General features: G+C 41.3%; 1 protein-coding gene across 4 annotated transcripts in view; it reads right to left on the bottom strand.

Moving 5' to 3' along the window:
• Window positions 1-356: 356 nt before the first annotated feature.
• WDR7 (WD repeat domain 7) overlaps window positions 357-22,193 on the bottom strand; it is a 383,251-nt gene continuing 361,414 nt past the window's right edge. For all 4 annotated transcript variants that reach the window (XM_047765569.1, XM_047765544.1, XM_047765560.1 and 1 more), the window contains 2 exons: window positions 9,560-9,664; window positions 357-3,193 (listed from right to left, as the gene is read on the bottom strand). In XM_047765569.1, coding sequence (XP_047621525.1) covers window positions 2,990-3,193; window positions 9,560-9,664 — 309 coding nt within the window. In that variant the 3' untranslated portion in view covers window positions 357-2,989. The remainder of the gene's footprint in view (window positions 3,194-9,559; window positions 9,665-22,193) is intronic.

Here is a 22,193-nt window from a genome sequence, read left to right as displayed (position 1 = left end):
TCAAATCTGACAAGATATAATTTGGTACAATTAACAGTCTGTTTAGGAGCAATTGAGGGTGGAGACAAAGCAACAGGCATGCAATTCCCCTGCCCAAACCACAGAGGGTGCTATTGAGTCTCAGTAGGAGTGTTTGGTTCTCTCCCTTCTGTGGTGAGGGAGAGGGACTCTTCTACAGCTCTGCTGTCCTTTGTGATCAAGTATGCCTTTCCTGAAGCTAGCTCTCCCTGGAAATGAATAATTAGGCAGAAATAGAAGGCTTAATTTGGTACGAAAGGTGGGAGAGAGAAAGCATATGGATTTCAAATGAGAATGTGTAAGAAGAGTGAACAATGTTTTTAGTGAGAAAAACAATCTTCAGTACAATTCGGATTTATTTAACACATGTATGTACACAGGGATATCCAGTACATTTGGAATCTATTAAGTGGAGGCATCAAGAAATGTCTTTGAGAGGCAGACATTTTAATTCACGTGCTGTACACAGTGAGTTCAATCATTACATTTTCATACAGGTGTCACGTCAAGTCATCTTTTACTTGTAAATTACCCATGAAGCCACACATGTCTCTACATTTACAAGGACAGGTCCAAATACAGTGTCAACAAAATCAATAAGACACTAAAAGCATACACTAGGATGACAATACAAAGTTTACCTCAGTGCTGAGCAATCTAAGCTGTGATGAAGTTTGGAACCATGGTTGTTAGAAGAGCCAAGGAGTTTGTGTGAACAAGAATGCAAATGCGACTTAGCAGTTCGGAGATGTCAAACCATCAAATACCATCCACCCCAGAGTTCTACGACCATAATATTCTAATTTTGGCTGTCTGTGCAGCCAGGTTGTATGGCTGGCTGGCCAGGCTCACTGCCCAGGTGTCTGGCTCCTCTGGCCCTCATGGCTTTGTTCTAAACCTCCTTGGAGTGTGCCAGTCATGCTTTGGGGTGGCCACCTTCCTCCTAATGCACTGAGTGTTTTGTTTTCCAAAACTCGCTAAGGTACACTTTTACTTCATCATTCCATAGCAGCTTTATGGTCTAGAATACATTAATCCTCATTTAAGTTCATAAAGTGAATGTGTGCTGGGTATTTGTGCTGAAGACTCGGGAAACCACTGGAAAAACCAAGAGCACCTCCTGTTCTCCTCAGGTTTCTCAATCTGTATCACACAACAGCACGCTCACCAAACAATCCACGTCTATGCTGTCGAGTTCTTAGTTTCTCCCTGGGAAACTACATGTATAATCTTTATAAATACAATGCACATGCATGTGGCATAAATTCACTTCTGAAGAACACCTAAAGTCTAAAACCAAGGTATAGGACAGGTTTGCCATCAATAGAAATGACATACTTCATATCAATATGAAAGAGATGTCCTAGTGGCCTTAATTTCACAACCTGGTCTTTATAAATCTGTCTCAGTAAAATAGCAGATGTATTTATTTCTGACTCTGATCCTACTTTTTTTGTGTATTATATAAACTCTGACAATCTATGCTTTTAATTAGATGCTCCTACTATCATTTTGGTTCCTCTGTAAACTTCACGTGTTTTCTCTGAATTTAATAAATCATTTTCTATTTTGGTTCTAATAAACCATTTTGCCCAATTAACCAAGCAGTCAACAACCAACCAAATCCCCAACTATATACAGATCAAGGCTTGTTAGGAACAAGTCATACAAAACGTAATCTTCCCCATTACTATGAACAAGAACCAGCATAATTTGACAGAAGAAGAAAGTGATCTAGTTGATGCTTACTTCAAAGTGTGAGGAACACCCTCACTGTGACATTTGTGCAGATTGATTCAGGGCCCCCACATTTTCATATATAGTTAGACTCCGTGTACTCTGCTCTTTGGTGTCAGGGACTTGAGCAGATGTGGATTTTGGTATCCTGGTGGGCGGGTGGTGGTCCTGGAACTGCCGCCACCAAGATAATGAGGGACGATTATAGTTCTGAATGTGTGTGCCACAGTAAAGGATGTTCTGGGGTACTTATTTAAAAGAAACGCTGTCTTAGTTTTCCTTTAATTGGTCAACAGTAGTTTGAAGTCTGAATTGTCACTATTACATGATAGCTGACATCCAGGAGCTGCAGGTCTGTAAAGTTTCTGGAAGGAAGGGGTAGACTTTTTCTCAAAGAGATCTGTAGCAACAAGAATCTTCTCTGTAGGCAGATGCTCTGCTTCCAAACTTGGTTCTTTACAACAAAAGTCCATTTAGTAGATCAGTTCTAGTGACTGGATAAGTATATTAACTAGATCATAAGCAGTAATGATTTTTATTTTAAACTACTAAATACACTATCACTTAAGCAGGATATGAGCATTTTAGAGGGCTAGCTATCCGGGAAACTGTATTCTCCATGAGGAAAATTTGTGTGTGTATGTGTGTGTGTGTGTATTTTCTCATTAATCTCAAATCGGTTAGGTGTTAATAAAGAAGACAGTGGCTAAACCCTAGGAAATTAGATGGAGTAATTTCCTAGCAATCTCCAGAAGAAAAAACCCCATGTAAACACAGAATCTTTCTGGTAAACAATAGCATGTTTTTGGAAATCCAGAGGAAAATAATATCAATAATTAGGACTGCCATGTTATCTCAAAGCCCAATGTCAAAACAACGAGGTTCCAACAGCGCTTCAGAGCTGGGTTTTAGTGCGAGGAAAATGCTGATCCGGGCTGGCAGTGCAATCACAGTGGTTATTGATTTGGGGGCCTCTGGTGCACTAGCAACAGCACCGCCGGCTGCCCCTCCCTCTGCAGCAGGGAGAAACGACCTGGGGACAGGTCGCCAGATCCTGCAGAGCGATGTGTGCATGCCTCAATCAATAGGTGGCACAGGCAGGAGTCTGCCCCCGAGGACCATGAGGAGGGACGCAGACCTGCTGTGCGCCCGTGGACCCCGGCGTGGGCAGGCACTGAGGAAGGACAGGGCCCTGGGCTTGGAGACCCGGGAGAAGGAAGATGCGAGCCGAGCCCTAGACCATGAAGCGGTGCTCCCTGCCGTCGTGGGCCATGAGGATGACGTTACGGTTGGAAGTCCAGATGAGCCGGGCCAGCCTGAGGGCATTGTGGGAGCCAGGGGACGCCGGCTGCACGGGGGGCACCTGGTAGGTCTTAACGCAGCGCAGCTGGGGTGCCGAGTTGAGCATGCCGATGCTCCCCAACAGGGAGGTATTCATCTGGGGAACACAGGGACAGGACAGCACATGTGTCACATAAGGAACAAGTTCCCTTTCCCCACCACAGAGAGGGGCTCAAGGGACACTCACTTCTGGCCCCTTTCTCTTCCATCAGGCTGAGTCACACCCATCTAAGAGGTTTTATTTTTTTATTTTATTTTATTTTATCTTTTGCTTTTTAGGGCCCCAGCTGCGGCATATGGAGGTTCCCAGGCCAGGGGTCGAATTTGAACTACAGCTGCTGGCCTCCACCATAACCACAGCAACTTGAGATCCCAGCTTCATCTTCGACCTACACCACAGCTCCTGACAACGCCGGATCCTTAACCTGCTGAGCAAGGCCAGGGATCAAACCTGCGTCCTCAGGGATGCTAGTCAGATTCATTTCCACTGAGCCACGAGGGGAACTCCCTAAGAGTTTATTCTTAACCTCTAAAGGGCTCCTTTCAGTGTATTTGAAATTGTTCTGATGCTGCTACAGTAAATGCATAAAGCCAGAGGAACTGTGCCTGATGGGTAGAACCTGACAGCAGAAAAGTCCATCCATCATTAAAGAAGGGAGCTAAATGGTACATTTTAATAAAAATATTGTCTGGTCATTCAATCAGACAACATTTGGAAACTACAGGCATTTCAAAATGCAGATCTTTCTGCTCTTTAATAATGGTGCTCACGGAGTTTCCGTTGTGGTTAGGCAGTAACGTGAGGACGATGGTTTGATCTCAGGTCTTGCTCAGTGGGTTAAGGATCTGGCATTGCCATGAGCTGTGGCAGAGGTCACAAGTGCAGCTTGGATCTGGCATTGCTGTGGCTGTGGTATAAGTCAGCAGCTATAGCTCTGATTCCACCCCTAGCCTGGGAAACTCCACATGCTGTGGGTGCGACCCTAAAAAAAAAAACAAGCAAACAAAGAAACCCAAGATGGTGCTCACTGCACCCCCTGAAGAATGAGTCTGAAAGGACAAGTTTGGGGACTTTGAATCCATTGAGAAAACGCAAGCAAAGCTGAGCCGTCTTAGACAGAGTGATGGGTTACTGGATCAAAGCTCTAAATTTACCTTCTTCCTGTCTCCACCTACCACACCTTTCCTCCTCACTTGCTTTTTAAAATACTCAGTCCCTGGAAAACTCTAGTTTATTTTGAAGGAAAAAACAAGAATCAATTGTATCTGAGCACTGCCTCTGTGGCCCACTGTCTTGCTGCCATGCTAAAAGGAGTACATTCTAATGCTTCACTGGTATGACTTTTTAAAAATTTACTTATTTTTATTTTATGGTCACACCCATGGCATATTGAAGTTCCTGGGCCAGGGATTGAACCTGAGCCACAGCTGCAGCCATGCCCGATCCTTTAACCCAATGCACCAGGCCAGGGATAGAACCCGCTCCTCTGCAACAACCTGAGCTGCTGCAGTCTGATTCTTAACCCACTGTGCCACAGCAGCAACTCCAGGGCATTTTTTTTTTTTTGTCGGTGACTTCTGCTGATTTGGTGGCCATTCTGGAATTGACTTGAATTTTAAGTTCTTTCAATCCATTTACATAATTGGAAAACAACCTGGGAATTATGCTTCATGAACAACTATGCATCCAGGTCAAAGTGCTAAATGGGGAATGGTGATTATTTAAGCGCACTGTCATCTGAGCAACCGAGTCCAAAGAATCCTTTAAATTTTAAATATTACTTAACCTTTCTTCAATATACACCTTTGGTGCTATTACAAGTAATGTGGAAAACACACTGACAATTAGGAAAGAGGGCTTGGAAATAATAACTTTCTTTGCACTAATTTTCATGTACAATTTTTCCCTGCAGCAGCGCCTCCGTCAGAATGGATACGATTCTAGCGATTTGTGTGAGGCATGCAGATCATGCTCCAGTGTATACGGCTGGCTGACATGTGGGACCTCGGCAAATCCTCGGACATTTAAGGTGTGCTACCGCTGATATCATGCTCTGCATTTGGATCAGTGCAAAATATAAGCCATTCCTTTTCCTGGCCCTTCTCAGCAGCAGGATGGTGTCAGGGGGTGTAAATCACGGCATCTCTGGCAGGACGCGTGCAGGCTCCACTGACATTTTCACAATTTAAATCATCTTGAGTAATAACCCTTTTAAGATGACTAATGTTACTGATTTTCCTGCATTAATAATAGTGCTGAACACAACACAGAGGTGAAAAAAATCACTAGTGTACGAGGTCACATTTTAAAACCAAATGTATGATTATCATTAACTCTTTATGTTAAAGTTCGGTTAACATTGAAGACAGGAGAAATCTTACTGTCATCCTCCAAGAGCTTTTTTCCTGTGTCCTTCCCTCTTCTTTCCAAAAACTCCATGAAAGATATCAGTGCCCTATTTCTTTTTGGGGGTTCCCAGTTTAAATATAAATAACGACAGTGAGCTTGATTTACTAGTTCTCACTTGTACAAAGAGTAACAGTATATAATAATTTACTCCTCTTACAGAACAGATCCAAACAATCCAGAAAATTGCCGGTTTAAATTAACTGGCATCCACGCACATAATGTGCTTTTTTAAAAAATCTAATTTCTCAGTTGATATATAACTACAAAGTATTTTTCAGTCTTTATGGATTTTCTATGAAAATGTGTATGAAGCTTGATTTCTGCTGGTGGCTCAAAATGCCAGGGGCAACCAGTATACTCAGACATATTCTTAATTTAATTCTTTCCTTCAGATTTGGCCACATACAAGAAATGGGTTGAAGGCTAAAGAGGGCCGGGACAGAATACCTTATTGGAAGGCTACGCATGGAAAGATCTTCCCAAAAAGCCCATTATTATATCTGAGTTCTCCTTACAAGCTGAGCTACCTCTCAAACGATTGATAAGTGCCTTTTCCTATGATCTCTCCAAGTAAGAGATGAATCTGAAGTAGCGAGGTTGGGTATTAATTTTTCCAATAAGCTCCGCCAAAGAACTCTCACCAAAACAACTAGCCATTTTTTTATTCGATATGCATATTTTCTTGACCAGAGACTGGCCACAATTATGCTAAAGTAAGGGCAACTGGAGTCTTGAAAGAAAACTACAAATATAATATTTGGTCACATTAACTTTTTTCTTCACTACAAACATAACAAATACCCATCATGGAAAATTCAAGTAATAATGAGACATATAAAAAAGGAAGCTAAGGAGTTCCCTTGTGATGCAGTGGGTTAAGGATCTGGCATTGTCACTGCAGCAGCTTGGGTCACTGCCAGGGCACGGGTTCGATACCTGGCCCAGGAACTTCCACATGTCACAGGGGTGGCCAAAAAAAAGGAAAAGAAAAAGAAAAAAAAAATCCCCAGAAATATCATTTCCCAGAGACAATCACTGACATTTTGGTAAATGTCTTTCCAGATCTCCAAGTCTATATACACGTAAGGAGAAGCAGGTTTATAAGGAATTTTACATAAATAGGCTCGTATGAAAAGGCAGTTTCACAATCTGTTTTTTTAATTCAACAAAATGTTAAGGGGAATCTTTTTATGTTAGCAAGGGTAGATTTACCCCATCCTTTTAAAATGGCTGAATAGTAGTCTATTGTAAGATGGAATAAATAAAAATAAATGAAACCAATAGTCACCTAATTTATTAATAGCATTTCTGAAAGAGGATACTTATTTTGTTGGAGGGTGGTGGTAAAATTTAGGTTGAGAGTTATGGTTGTATTTCACTGCTCAACTCTCCTGGCTCAAATTCCAATGAATCCACGGCAATGGAATGTTCAAATAGTAGGACTCTGCTGTAGGAGAAGGGCTTGAAAGATTAACAAATGACATCATTCAGCTGCTGAGTATGTAAACTAACTAAAAGGCAACTATGGCTTTTCCCTTCCCTTTAAAAATAATGCTTCACAAAACCAGTTCTGAGAAGATTATTTTCTGAACACATAGACACACATACAGATGTAATTCATCAAAACAGAAAGTGTTTCAATGCTGTTCTCAGTGTAAGTAATGCTGCACCCAAACCTTTTACTAAGTCTCACTTGAGTAATTATCCGACCAGCATTTCTCATTAACATCATTTCTCAGCAAAGATTTTAATAGCTGATAGCTTTTGTAAGGCTCTGTATTAATAAGGCTTCATTAAGTTTTCAAAATATATTACAGTGCATTTACTGGAATGATATGAAAGTATTATCAGACATCATTAGACCTAAACAATATGTATCTAAATAAATCAGCAAAGCTCATTTGGGGAGAACAGCAGTAGATGCAATACTGCTTTGGGGGCTGTCTTTAGCTCAAATCAAACCTATTATACTTCTGGAAGAGGTTTTATTGTATTCTCTTGAGAGAGCTGCTGTGATGCTTCTGTGTTTTCCACTTAATCAGACCAAGGTGGGTATGATTTAAACAGAGAAGAGATGGGCTGAATTTAAAATTCTGACATTGGTTTTAGAGGTGGAAAAGACTTGGGTGTTGCCTGGGTTGCTTGGGTGCTCTGTCCGCTGAACAGCAGCACATAACACAAGGCATCCTCAGGAGAAGAGCATGCAGAGGAAGGAAAGGAGCTGGGCTCCCTGCAGGCAGAGCCACGTGGACAGACTCATGGGCTCAGGCGTACGTGTTGAGGCCCAGGGGCAACAGCAGAAGCCTGAACTGGAGGAGGGGATGAGCTATTTCAAAGAGATAGCATCGAAGGGACGACCTTGATCTCCAGGGTGAAGAAGATGCTAACCATAATTCCATCAATGAGCAGGGCAGCAACTTTGATAAAAACAGAACAATATTCAAGGAAGGGATGAACATATCCCAAAAGAACCCTGATCTAGATAAGGGGAGGGAGGAAGGTTTGTCAACTTAGAAATTGAGGCAAATACTGAAAGTTTCATATCTGGAGAATTTAGGAGGTATCTAAGGAATTACTTTTTCTTAGTAAGAAGAAAAGTTGAACAAAAGAATGATTTTTGTTGTTGTTGTTGTTTATTCCTAAGAGGAGAGCACAGGCAAACACAAGCTCCTTGAAAGTAGGGACTGGCGACCTCATGACTCCATGTTCCTAAGCTAAGCTGGCACCCAGCCCTTCTACACCAGACACACTCGGAGTGGAGGAGGTGGCGCCACACAGACTCTCCTCTGGGATTTCATGAGAACAGGAAATCAGGGAAAACACGGGTCAAAGTACAGTTGGTATAACGGAGACCGTGTGCTCGCAGAACAGAGCAGGTGAAAGGAACAGTGTCTAAAGAACCATTGTTGTGAGAGTCCACTTTATGGATGTACTGTGAGATTTCAGGAGAATGAAACATGAGTCCCAGGGTCACCCACTGGGAAAGATGAAGACTGGGTGATATCTCTAAGGAAAGAGTTTAATATGAGTTAATTAAGATGCTGGAGATATATTATGGAAGAATAATGAGAAAATAAACTGAAAAACTAAATGAGATGAAGAGTAGAAAAAGCCTGGGACAGATTTGGAGGTTGTCATGCTTTAATAGCGTGTTGTTAATTAAGCAATTTATTCTATCCGTTTTACATTTTATTAGCTATTGATTTTTTTAAAAAAAACACTGTCAAGTTGTGAAGTCTTCTTTAAACTTTTGTTTTTTTCAGCTTTCAAAGCAATAAATGGAATCTCATAAAACGTACTTGCATCCTAGGATAGGTAACAAAATTTTAAATTAAATTTTGAGATAATGTTTAATTTTTTTGTAATTATCAGGAGTAAGATAATTAAAAGGAAGATGGGATGGAGATTAATCACTGAGGAGAAACAAGTTCTATTCTAAAAATCAGTTGCTCAAATTAATATTCATTTTAATGATCATTAAACAAGGGATTCTTGCATGCTGTCAGTCAATGATGCTCAGATCTTTGAAAATGTTTTAAAAGCTTGGGAATGAATGCAGACAGAAATGAAATAATACAAATAGGCATGAAGTTAATATGAGGCTGCTGGATGTCTTGTGTAAATTAACAGCCTGAGCAGTGCTTACCCCTCTCCCCAATTTCTTTCGGGCCAGGCCCTCACTTACCTCTGAACAAACACCCCCTCCTCCATACCCGTAACACCTGGCTCAGCTTAGGTGTTCCTGCCTCTGCAAAGCCGTCCCACACCCTCACTCCCAGACTCCCCTCTGTACTGTAATTACTTGCTTATTCACTTGTGTCTCCCTCAGATGGACAGCTTTGTGAAAGCAGACCCCCCTCTTTCTAGATTGCTAACTGTATTCTCAGTAGACCCTGTGTGCTAGCAGCTGGCCCATAATCAGCAAGGGATAAATACTGGATATTTGTTGAAAAAAGGGAAGGAGGGGACGAGGGAGGACTGGTGGGTAGCAGCCTTTCCTAGCAAAAGTGGATCATGCAACACACTTCCAGACTCTGCAGCATATATGCTTACCTGCCAGAAAGAAATGTGGCTGTCAGTGTTTGAGTAGGTGGCAAGGTACCGTCCATCAGGGGCAAAGGCCACTGCAGTGATTGGTCCCTTGTGTCCATGGATTGTCTGAAATAAAATTCAAGGTCATAAATTGTATGCACTGCACATAACTATTACACACACACATGCAAATACATTCAGTGTTGAACAAGTTATGTCATGGACACTAGAAAACGTTATGTTCTTTATTTAAAAATTTAGGTAAGAAAAGGAGGAAAAGCAACCAAAGTTCTCTTGCTGATGTATCCAGGGACTTTGACCTTGTTCTAGGGAGGCTGCCTGTCTTCTAGTTGGGGGAATAGCATGAGTCCAAAGGAAAAGCATATCTTAACGGGAAAACCAACGGGTTAGTTCATTTATGTCTGTCAAAGGGAGGAATTTTACAGTTAACTAGGAAAGTTAAAAAAAACAATCAACAATTAACAGAACATTGTAAATCAACTATAATAATTAAAAAATTTTTCACACCCCCCCAATCACCAAACCTATCTAGGAACTTTTGCTCGTTTGAAATGAAAAACATCCGAAGCTGTATCATAACATCCTTATTCTGGAAAGAGTCAAAAAGTATAATTTGGGCCCCTTAATAATTATACATTTTTCATGTTTTATGCTTCATTTCCCACCGATAACACTATGTTTAAATGCACATACACGCATGTGGTGGTGATTTGAGCACACATATAAATCAAATGCTCTTAAACACAAGTTAACAGGATAATTTTGAGCCTTTGCCAAATAGCTATCATTGATTTAACCATGAATTTTAAAAAAGGAAGTTGTATCAGACTCGGTCTTTGATAAAAGGTCTTTACTAATAAAAAATTACACTCAAGTTTAATGATATTAATAGTTACCGAAAATACTGGGATAGTAAGCAAATTAGCATAATATTGTGTTAATGTCCCCGCACTCAAGTATTAAGGGCCTTATCTCTCCTATGTGAACCAATATTCAGTCTGCTTACAACTGGAGGTTGGTCTCCTGCTTTGGTCTAGAAAGGAATGGGAAAGTAGGTTTAAACCAAGACAATTCCAGGAAGGTGTGTTTCCATCTGATGACGAATGGGAGACCTTGCGTCTCCGTGGGAGCATCCAGCTCACTATGCGATTCAGCCCCACACATACAGTAATTTCTGTTAAGGCCTTCTCATATCATATCTGAATGATTTCAATGAGGAAAGAAGACAGGAGAGAGGGGTAGGGGTGCAAACGCATTCCTCAGTGCTTTTTTGGGTTACGTTCTCTCCCGTCCTTAGACGAGGCACTGTGGGAATCCAAAATCGTGCCTGTTTTTCAGCACTCAGAGAGAAAATGTTATACTGGCATAGTATGGGCTTTGGACTGGCAGAGAATATGCTTGAGTCAGATTGCCTGCCTTGCACTGGGCTCCACTGCTTCCTGTGGAACCTAGGGCAAGTTAGTCTCATTCCTTAACCTCAGAGTATCACGTCTATGAAGCAGAGATGACAATGATGATGATGACAATGATAATTCCTGCCTCAAATGGCTTTGAGAAGATCAAATGAGTTAGTACATAGACAGCCCTCTGAACAATACATGGCACTTGATAATTCCATAAACATTAGTATTTGTGTTGCTCCTCCTTATTTCAAGATGACCAGATGTATATACTTGAAAGTTGCTATGAAAGTAGATATTAAATGTTCTTGCCATAAAAAGAAATGGCTGTTATATGATGGGATGGGGTGTCCGCTAATGCTGTGGGGGTGATCATTTTGCAATATATGTGCATCAAATCATCACAATGCACACCTTAAAGTTACACAATGTTATATGTCAATTATATCTAAATAATGCTAAAATAAGACCAAACAACTGTATACAACCACATAAATCAATTATCTGAGTAAACCATTTAAAACCAAAAAGTATGAGTTCCCGTCGTGGCGCAGTGGTTAACGAATCCGACTAGGAACCATGAGGTTGCGGGTTCGGTCCCTGCCCTCGCTCAGTGGGTTAACGATCCGGCGTGGCCGTGAGCTGTGGTGTAGGTTGCAGACGTGGCTCGGATCCCGCGTTGCTGTGGCTCTGGCGTAGGCCGGTGGCTACAGCTCCGATTCAACCCCTAGCCTGGGAACCTCCATATGCCGCGTGAGCGGCCCAAGAAATAGCAACAACAACAACAACAAAAGACAAGTGCCGCGGGAGCGGCCCAAGAAATAGCTAAAAAAATAAAATAAAAAAATAAAATAAAATAAATAAAAAATAAAACCAAAAAGTAAATAAATGCTCTAAGCAGATATGAAACCAGATTATAGGTATATTGGGTTTAGCCTGCAAAATGATTTTGAAAAATATTTTTAGGCTATATTCTAATTCATCAGACATCATTGAAAATCAAGATTTTTGGCTTCTCCTGAAAAACTGGAGGCTCTGGCAATCCTGGGCCTTTGTTTATACATGGCAACATGGGTGAGGGCTGAGCAGATGTGGCCCCTAGGGCTTGCTCTCTGTGTCACACAGTCCCAGCCCTGACCCAAGAGGGCCTGTGTACCTAACATCCACTGCCTGCCTCTCTTATTTCCTGTCTGGTCCCTCATGGCATTTAATGCAACCCTTCCATTAAAAAGCTTTGATTCAGGGAGTTCCCTTGTGGCACAGCAGGTTAAGGATGTGGTGTTGTCACTGCAGGGGCTAGGGTTGGTATGGGTTAGGTGCTGTGGTGTGTATTTGATCCCTGGCCTGAGAACTTCCACAGGCTGCAGGTGTGGCCAAAAAAAAAAAAAAAATTTTTTTTTTAATTCAAAATAGTTTCTTCTGTGCTCTGCGGGTCTAGTATGCATCTAAAAGTATGAGCAGACTGAAAGCTCCTCTAAAAGCTTGCCCTTCTTTGAAGCCCCCCATCAAAGCCCATCTTCATGTAGAGGTGGATTCACTCTTCCTTCTGGAGTTTGGGCTCCTAAATCTCAAAATGGAACAAGACCTGTCTCCCTCAGAGTAGCATCCTACTTAATCAGCAACCAGAATGTGCTTCAGACAGTAAGAGTAAGCTGGGTAAACCAGCAGATCCAGAGGTTGTGGCAACCCAGTGGTCCCCTTTACACTCCACTCTATGAGGCTGGCTAAGATGGCCCTGCAGGAAAGCCACAAGGCCACACCCACAGGCTCCTTCAGACAAGTCTTCATGAAATGTTTCCTACCACGTCTTTGTCCTTTATAGATGGTACTTAAATACTTCCTCAGTGGCTGAAAACACTCTTTGTTATGTTATCCAGGGTCTCTAATAGAAGAACCAGTGAATTAAGTTCACCTTGGAATTTTCTGCCTGGAAAATGTTTATCTTTCCCGAGAAATTTTGTTGCTTTCTTTCACTGTGTAACGATAATTACATTAGCTCACGTGTGTTTGCTTTCCTGCCAGGAAACTCAAAATTAAATTTATGCTCGTTCTTTGTGTCTAGTAATAAATAGTTTCTCATTTCAGTAATCACTGTGCTGTTTTCCTTTGTTGTTGTTGTCAAGGTTAGACACTGAGCTTCATGTGTTACTTTCTTTAAAGTCTGCTTTGAACAAAGGGGGACTACACTTTAGATCAGAACACAAAACACATACACACACACACACACACACACACACACACACACACACACACAAAACCATACTGCTAGGTGCTCCATATGCTCTTTTAAAGGGATACAGAGAAAAATCACAGAGTACAGATTGCAGTGTCAGCTGATAGACCTGTTGTCTATAAGAAAGCAAGTACCTCTCATGGTAGCTCAGGGAAGCTCACTGTTTTAAATGGGTTGGTACATCTGGTGAGTTCATTACAATCTCAGCCTAAGAGGTGCTTCAGTCCTCAGTGTAATGGAAATGTTGCCATTGTCTTTTGTTCAGAATTTCCAAACTTCCCTCAGATCTCCACCACCTGAACTGACTTTAACCTCTATCCTGGCATTAGAGATGCAGCTGTGCAGGGATCACAGTGAACTTGTAAGTGCTTTGTGAGGGGGCAGACCCAATGCTTAGCGATCTTAAATGCTAAACTAGAAAGACCCTTTTCCAAAACAACAGGTTGCAAAATAAAAGGAGGTTTGGTCTACTTTTTATATGCGGATGAATATCATGTGCCTTGTTATATTTTTAGTCAAAGAAATTGCTGTCTTGAAAAGGCAGACATGGAATATAAAGAAATGATTCTAATTCAAGAAGTGCTATGAACAATAAAAGAAATCAAGCAATTATCCCTAGCAGGAGACAGTGTTGAATTGTTAAACACTGTCCCTTTTTCGTATGAAAGAAAAGAAACTGAGAGGCTGGATTAATAAGGAGCAATGCTTGCACCTACCCAAAGGTTTTTAACAGGAACTTTCCACGTGCGCGGCAAGGAAGTATAATTAATCCTGTTGTACAAAGGAGGAGAGACACAGATTTCTCAAATGATTTGGTCAGCATCAATGGAAGCTGTGACTGTCTAGAATATTCTTTCTAAAACTGCTGTCTCTTCCTAGAGTGCCTGACATTCAGCTTCCAAATGACAAATTTGAGAACTGAAACCAAAACGCAGGACTCTATTACACCCACTTTAGGGACTGAACAAGATCAAGCAGAGAATTTTATATTAATTTGCAGGTCTCATCACTTCTTTAAAAGGGGAAGAAATAAACCCATTTAAACAAAATTTCCTACCTTTAACGTAAATTCTGAAGAAAAGATTTCCAAAAGTAGGTTATAGTTTGCTATCATAAATACCAGTATGAGGGAAAGATTTATAAAGTAAGACCCTCATATTTTGCATAGCATTTACTAAACTAAAAAATAAAAGGACTTTGCCTAAGGCTTCACAGCCCCTGGGTCTGCCAGGCCTGAGAGGGAAGGCAGGCACCCAGGCCTTCTCTGGAGCAGCATGGCTAGTTGGGGATTAAGAGGCAGATGCAATTTGAGGGGTGCTTGAAAGGTCTGAGGAGTTCAACGTGGGTCCCCATTTGGCTGCACATGGTCTCTGAAATGTATTTAAATAAATAAAAATATATTTAAATTTATTTTTTTATAATTTTTTAATTTGATTTTGATTTTTTTCTGTGAGGAAGTTTTTTTTAGAATCTTTGTTTGTTCGTTTGTTTTTGCCTTTTCTAGGGTGGCTCCTGTGGCATATGGAGGTTCCCAGGCTAGGGGTCTAATCGGAGCTGGAGTCACCGGCCTACGCCAGAGCCACAGCTATGCAGGATCTGAGCTTCGTCTGTGACCCACACCACAGCTCATGGCAACTCCAGATCCTTAACCCACTGAGCAAGGCCGGGGATCGAACCCACAACCTCATGGTTCCTAGTTGAATTCGTTAACCACTGAGCCACGACGGGAACTCCCTTTTTTTAAGAATCTTAATAATTTTATTTTATTTTAAAAATTTTATTGGAGTATACAGTTGACTTATGACCTTGTATCACTTTCAAGTGTACAGCCAAGTGAATCAATTATACACATACATATGAAATCTCTAAAATTACAGTTCTGCTTTCAGTTGATGCATTTTCCCTAGAATGTGCTGTGGCAGAGAGCACACAGGACACACCTGCTTTCAGGAGGTGCAAGCATGGCAGATGCCTGGAGTTTAGGGCGAGCCTGAATGAAGGGTCCCTCTGTGTCCAAAGGCAGGAAAGAGGCTGAAAACAGGCCTGCTATTCAGGGAAGCAAGTGCTTAGGAAGTGAGGATTAGCCCCCAAAAAGAAAAGACCGACAAAGACCTACTACATTTTCCTAGTGCTGGTCCCTTGATGATGACAAACAATGCTAAGTGAGGTTCAGGACATGCTCTCCTGTACAGGAAGTGCCGACCCAACATTTGGCCTCCCTTCCAGACCACAGCCAAAGTCAGGAAAGGGCAGATAAGGAAGGTGAACCGGGGTCTGATTTGCATGCCTTTCTGACATCCCAACACAGGCCACCGATTTCATGGCTGACTGGCAGGGAGGTAACTGCTGGAGACAGAGGCAAGACAAAGACATCGCTCTGACTGACAGCTCTGTTTGTTAGGCAAGGGAAAGACTCATCAAAAAAAGAGCCATTTCAAAAGAGTTGAAAAGTTAAGCATTAATTATGTTCAAGAAGAAAAGCTTCCCTTTTCTTTTCTCCAAAGCAACCAATTCGTGAAAGCTGATTTAAGATTCATCTGCTCAAGGAAACAAATAATTTAGGCAGATGATAACACATGAAAAAGAAAAACCAGTCTCATCTCTCATCTATGGCTGATTAGAAGGCTCCAGGATATTTAACTCCCACTATGAACTTCACCCTTCTGCAGACTTTCTGTGTGTGGGATCTCGAGGCCATATGAGGTGTTAAGAACACTGAAAGGCCACCCAGTTCCTTTCTGTATGTGGACAGGGCTGCCTTAAAGCAGGTCAGATGAAAATCCATTCTGTTTTCAAGTCTCTCTAGAGAAGGTTCCAAAACCTCCCCTGAGGACCCTTTTCTGTGTTTGTTTAACAATGTGTGCTATCAGGAAATTTTTCCTTTTGTCAAGTCTAAATCCAAAATGATGCAGTTTAAGTCAGCTTCCTCTTGTTCTAGCCTCAGCAGAAATGGAGAAGAGCTGGCCACCAATCTTAGCTGTTATAACAATTCCCTCCTTTCTTATTAATTTTTTACTTTCAGGAGTTAAAAAAAAAACAATGATGATAACCTTTCTTTCAGGTCTCACTTTCCAACTTTTAAAATCATTTCTGTGGCTCTTCCTTAAACTCTCTCCAAGCTTTCAAATCATGACATCTTAGAGTTGGATGGTATCTTTTTGTTTTTGTCTTTCTGTCTTTTTAGGGCCACACCCACGGCATATGGAAGTTCCCAGGCTAGGGGTCAAATCGGAGCTGCAGCTGCCAGCCTACATCACAGTCACAGCAATGTGGGATCCAAGCTGCGTCTGCAACCTACACCACAGCTCACAGCAACGCTGGATCCTTAACCCACTGAGCGAGGCCAGGGATTGAACCCTCATCCTCACGGTTACTAGCCGTGTTCGTTACCACTGAGCCACAATGGGCACTCCCAAACACATTTTAAAACTATAGACTGAAAGGTATAGAAGGGTGCCTTCCTCTGCCAGGCACTGCAAGGAATCCAAGAAGCTTAAGAAGAGCAAACTTCAGCGGCACATCTTCTGTGCCCGGTACTAGCATGAGCCCTTTATGACCTAAGAATACCATTTTACCCCCTACTTTATAGATGAAGAAACTGAGGCCCAGGGAGGAGGGGTAACTTGTTTTAATTAGAATCTGGGCAGTCTGACTCCAGAATCTGTTGCCTTACCAGGAAATACAGACCTATGAAAACTATAAACTTTAATTTCCATGCACTTGATTTTCATAGAGTTGGCACTTATGTACATTATAAACCCACATTCCTAAATGACTTTCCCATGCCAAATAATGAAGATTTGGGGCCAGGTCTGGTGGTGCCTGGGGGCTGGGCGAAGCCTGCAGAGCTAAAGCATTGGTGAGCTGGGCCTCACCAGAACGTGGTCTGCCCCGTTATCATTGTCCTCAATACAGGGGACCCTTCAGAACGTCTGAACCCAGGTGGCCTGGAGGTGGCTTCCCAACATGGAAGGCCCCCTTGGAATGGTCTCACTTCCTTCACATCCTGGTGCTGTCCCGGTCTACCGCAATCTCCCCTGTCCCTCATCCCCAATAAGGATGGCAGGATGACAGTCGGCACTGCCTGGCACAGTGGACACCCGGTCTCCCAAGGGAGCTCATTCACCCCCAAGTCCTGTGGGGAGAGGCAGGGCCCCCGAGCTCACTGCAACACTGGTAGTTTCTTGACCTTAAACAGAGGTTGGAAGAGTAGAAGCCACCAGCTGGAAAGGAGGCAGATGGCCTGTGTTGGCCCCTCAAGCCAATCGGGCCAGAGGAAGATGGCGGCCCCTCTCCCTCCTCCTGGGGCCCTGAGTGCCTGAAGGTTTTCACCCTCTCATGAGCGAGTCTGTGCTCCCACAGGGGCAATATCTACCTACGGGCACCATACATAAGCACTTCTTGAGGAAAGAATACTAAATTTGGGCTCCAGCTCTTCCTCACTTTGGACACAAAATATAGAAATGAAAAGTATTGACAAAATGAAAGCAGATGGGAGGTGCACTTCTCACGCTCTCCAGCACTGCAGACGGCCCAGCTTTTCTTATTGCCCACACCGTCTCCTACAGTGGAAGCACATAAGCCTTGATGCTGCCCTTTGGCAGTTTTACAATGATTTTGAACAGAGAGCTGAGGGTTGAAAATGGGTTGTTTATCTCTATAATTTCTTTTCTTGATGGAGAGTCAAGACGATGCTTTTTATCCACATTATGCTAACTCTATATTATAGAGTCAACCCATTATGGCATTTTCCAATCCAAGGGGTATCAGAACTATTCAATGAATTGGGTTATTTTCTATCACTAGCTAACTGAAAATAATCAGGGCAAAAGATAAGTTGGTATCACTTTAGCATCTTAATGGAAAATAGATTTAAGGATAAATATAATAAAGTCCACTATCTTAAGTTTTATTGTAAGATATAATGCCTCAAGTAAACAGATTTTATTCCTCAAAAATAGTTGCAGCATTTGCTGTACATTTTTGGTTTCTGAAAGTTATTCAAATGTCATGTGGGGATAAATTGAGTGCTAGTGACAAATACAATGAGCTTTCAGATTACATATTGGTAATCCTTAAGACACAAGTGATATTTATTGAAATTTCTTTTTGGAGGATTGTAACCAACATGTATATGCACAACACGCTTATCCAGGAATAGTGTGAATCAAAAAATGCTCAAGATGGCTTCACTGTTGTAATTTAGGCATTAATAAGAATTTCAGGAGTTCCCGTCATGGCGCAGTGGTTAATGAATTCAACTAGGAACCATGCGGTTGCGGTTTGGTCCCTGGCCTTGCTCAGCGGGTTAAGGATCTGGCGTTGCCGTGAGCTGTGGTGTAAGTTGCAGACCCACGTTGCTGTGGCTCTGGTGTAGGCTGGCGGCTACAGCTCCCATTAGACCCCTAGCATGGGACCCTCCAAATGCCTCAGGTGCGGCCCTAGAAAAGGCAAAAAGACAAAAGAAAAAAAGAAGTAAGAATTTCAGGTTTTTATGACATTGAGGCTTATGTTTTCATTAATAGCAGTTACAAATTATCCAAATTAAATTTTAAAAGGAAAATCTATGAATGAACAAATAGAAAGTGACCATTTAAGTCATAACCATAGTTGTTTTCTCATCTTCAAATGCTATAACCACCATAACCACAAGCTCTACCAAGAAAGTGTGCACTGGTTTTAGGCATTTATTCCTTTCTACTTAACTGAGGAACTTTTTTGAATTCAAAGAATAAATTTTCCTTAACTCTCATATATTTATGTCTAAGTTTTTCTTCTTTTTCTTGCTAAAGATAATCAGGAGCTAATCACATATGTGCATCTGTACACACACACACACACACACACACACACACACACCTCTCTCTTCTGCTTTACTAGACCAAATGATTTCAGGATGAAGTAACTATAAAATACCCAATTACATTATAATAATGATATGTTCTTTCTTTACATGCTGAAACGATCGATCTTATAGAATCATACTTTGAAAATTATGTTTGCCCCACATCCCAAACAATTATTTTATAACATGATTGCCACCAGTGAATAAAATGATAGTAGTATGAATGTATTGCGTGTGAGCTCGCGAATGATAACAGAAGGGAAAAAAAAATCTAAAGATATAATTCCAACCATATTTCATATAATTTAACATTTTAAAAGAGTTATATCTAAATATTATTCATGGATATTCAAACACTGCGAGAATAATTTTCATAAATGTGCTTCAGTTTTGAATAAATAAGCATAGTGAATAAGCTAATTGTTATCAATTATTTACATTACTAGTATGAAATAATACTTAATAATACCAATTTCCAAAGCTAAGTATTTTTTATCTTATTTCTAATACAAATCTATTCGAAATGTGCGAGAAGTCTTAAAATAAACCAAGTTTTGCTTTCTATTTTCAGACTAAGAAAATTCTGTTGTTAAACAGTCAAAGGATTCCTGAGAAATCAGACCAACATAAAATGGCTATACAATTTTTCAAAGAAGACAGGAGAAAATACTGTTAAAGGCAATACTGTGCCACAAAAGTAAATCCCAAGTGTTCCCACTTGGAGTTCCTTAGGACAAGAACTGTCATATATCTGCACCCTCTCAAAACACCGCAGGCCCTTACACAGCAGCCTCAACAAATATGTGTCCTTATGAACCAATGGGACAGCAATCACATTCCCAAGGAAATGTCCACTCAGATGGACCTCGGCATTTTTGTGGGTTACCAAAGAAGATCGTTCTTGGCTAGAGCAGTAGCTTGGGGCCTGCACTGTACACACATGCCCTCTCACCTCTCTTTGGCCTGGTACAGTGACCGGTGATACAAAACTGCCTTATGCAGGCTATTCTAAAATGGTATTTATATTTTTCAAAATCACATCTCAAAAGCATTTGATGATTTCACCATTCCAAAAAGAGACATGTCTTGAAAGTGTTAAAGAAAACTAAAGCATTATATAAATTTTTAAAACTCATACATGTATGAATCAATATGTTGTTATATTTTTTGGCTCATATTTATTGTGGAGAATAATAGAGTATATTATATACTAAGAGACAACACAGATTCTGGAAATTTTATACTTTTATGTGTGGTTTATTATGCTTCTTTGACTTATTAAAACAGAAAATCAGATTAGTCTGGAACATAACGTAATTCATATTGACCTATCCTACAAGGTCTATTTCTTTTTTTAAGTCAAGAAATGCCAAATTAGAAAAATACAAAATCATATTGCTATCTTTGATGTATCATCAGTATTTCTAATATTAAAATAGTAATAAAACAGTGTAATAATATAGGTAGAATTTTTTTTCATATAGCAATTGCATTTGCAAATATTCCACAGCAATTACCATGTCAAAATAACTCTGAGACTCCTTGTCAGTCCTGACTTATTCTGAGACTACCCCACATTTATCTAGTGGATTAAAATTTGACCTTACTGGTTTTATGAATGGGCGAAATGTTCCAAGACCGAATTTGCTTATTTGTAAAATAGGGACAATATCAGTCTTGCCTACCTCACAGGATTCAATCTTTCTAGAAGAAACGTACTTTAAAACGTTTACTGAGAGCTGATTATGCTCTAGGCCCTATGCTCATTATCAATAGAAAGATGAGATAGGACCCTTGCCCACTAGGATGGGAGAGGGACAGGTTGACAGTAACAACTGATGTGTAAGATATAAAATGGCATGATGGAAATGCACCTAAGGTGCCATGGAAACACCGATGAATGAGCAGCAATTTCTGTTCAGAGGTAGAAGACGTCAGAACAAGGTAGAAACTGAAGGTGGTATTTGGGTTGAGCTTTAAAGAAGAAGTTGGCTGAAGGACAAGACTCAAAAGGCCAATTTTTCCAGCAGAGCGTGGGCAGACCTGTGAGAGTGAGGATGTGGGCAAGTCCTGGGACTCGGCAAGCACCCGTGTGTCCCCCTGTCACTGGGAGTGTCTGGGGCGGGAGGGGATGGCGAGAGACAGGTTTGGAGATGAGGCAAAAGGCTAGCCATGGCTATCAACTGCCTTTTGGTTGTGCTAAGAAATCTGGACTTAGTTCTAAGCCTCGAAATCCATAGGGAGTTTTTTAAAGTTTTGAAATAGGACAATGGTCAGACCGGGCTGGTTTTAGGAATATTTGGCAGAGAGAGAAGAGATATTAGGGGGAAAAAAGCAATGATTGGGAAGCAAATGGCAGATAAATTAGGAGTTGAATGAAAAATTGGATGTGGGCAGGAAAGAGAGGTCCAGCTGGGCAGGTAGCGATGCTGTTTCCTGGACATGGAAACTTAAGAGAGAAAGTTCTTTTAGCAGGGAGGAGAGAGGGCGAGGGTGAGGGGGATGTCATTGGGGGAAATAATGAGCTTAGTTTAGGACATGTAGATACTAGGGTGGAGGACTTGAGCCCGGGAGTTAGAAATAAGCCAAACAATTAGAAAGAAAGATTTGGAGCTCAGGAAAAGATTTACAGAAGGAGAGAAAGATTTGGGAGTTATTACACACAGATGCTGAAGGCACAGCTCCTGCATTCAGCACTGTTCCTGGCACACAGCAGTCGCTCCATGAGTTTCTGTGAAATGACTGAGTGTAAGGGGTTGGGATACCTCACAAAGAGCAGAGAGAGTAAAAGACCAAAAGGATGTGGTTGGAACGAAAGAGTACAGTATCAGCATAAGAGGCCAGTAGAAACAAAAGGGCTGGTCTATTTTACAAATTGTAGATCTGAAGTCTCAGTTTTGGACCTCCCACTGTGGCTCAGTGAGTTAAGGACCCAGTGTTGTCTCTGTGAGGATGCAGGTTTGATCCCTTGTCTTGCTCAGTGGGTGAAGGATCCAGCATTGCTGCAAGTTGTGGTGTAGGTCACAGATTGACCAGCATTGTCATGGCTGTGGCACAGGCCTCAGCTGCAGCTCTGATTCAACCCACAGCCCAGGAACTTCCAAATGCTGCAGGTGTGACCCTAAAAAGGAAAAAAAAAAAAAATCCCAGTTTTTA

The sequence above is a fragment of the Phacochoerus africanus genome, chromosome 2 (assembly GCF_016906955.1).
Source record: "Phacochoerus africanus isolate WHEZ1 chromosome 2, ROS_Pafr_v1, whole genome shotgun sequence".
Taxonomy (NCBI): Eukaryota; Metazoa; Chordata; class Mammalia; order Artiodactyla; family Suidae; genus Phacochoerus; species Phacochoerus africanus.
Note: the sequence above shows the minus strand (reverse complement) of the source record. Positions and strands in the feature narration are given on the sequence as shown.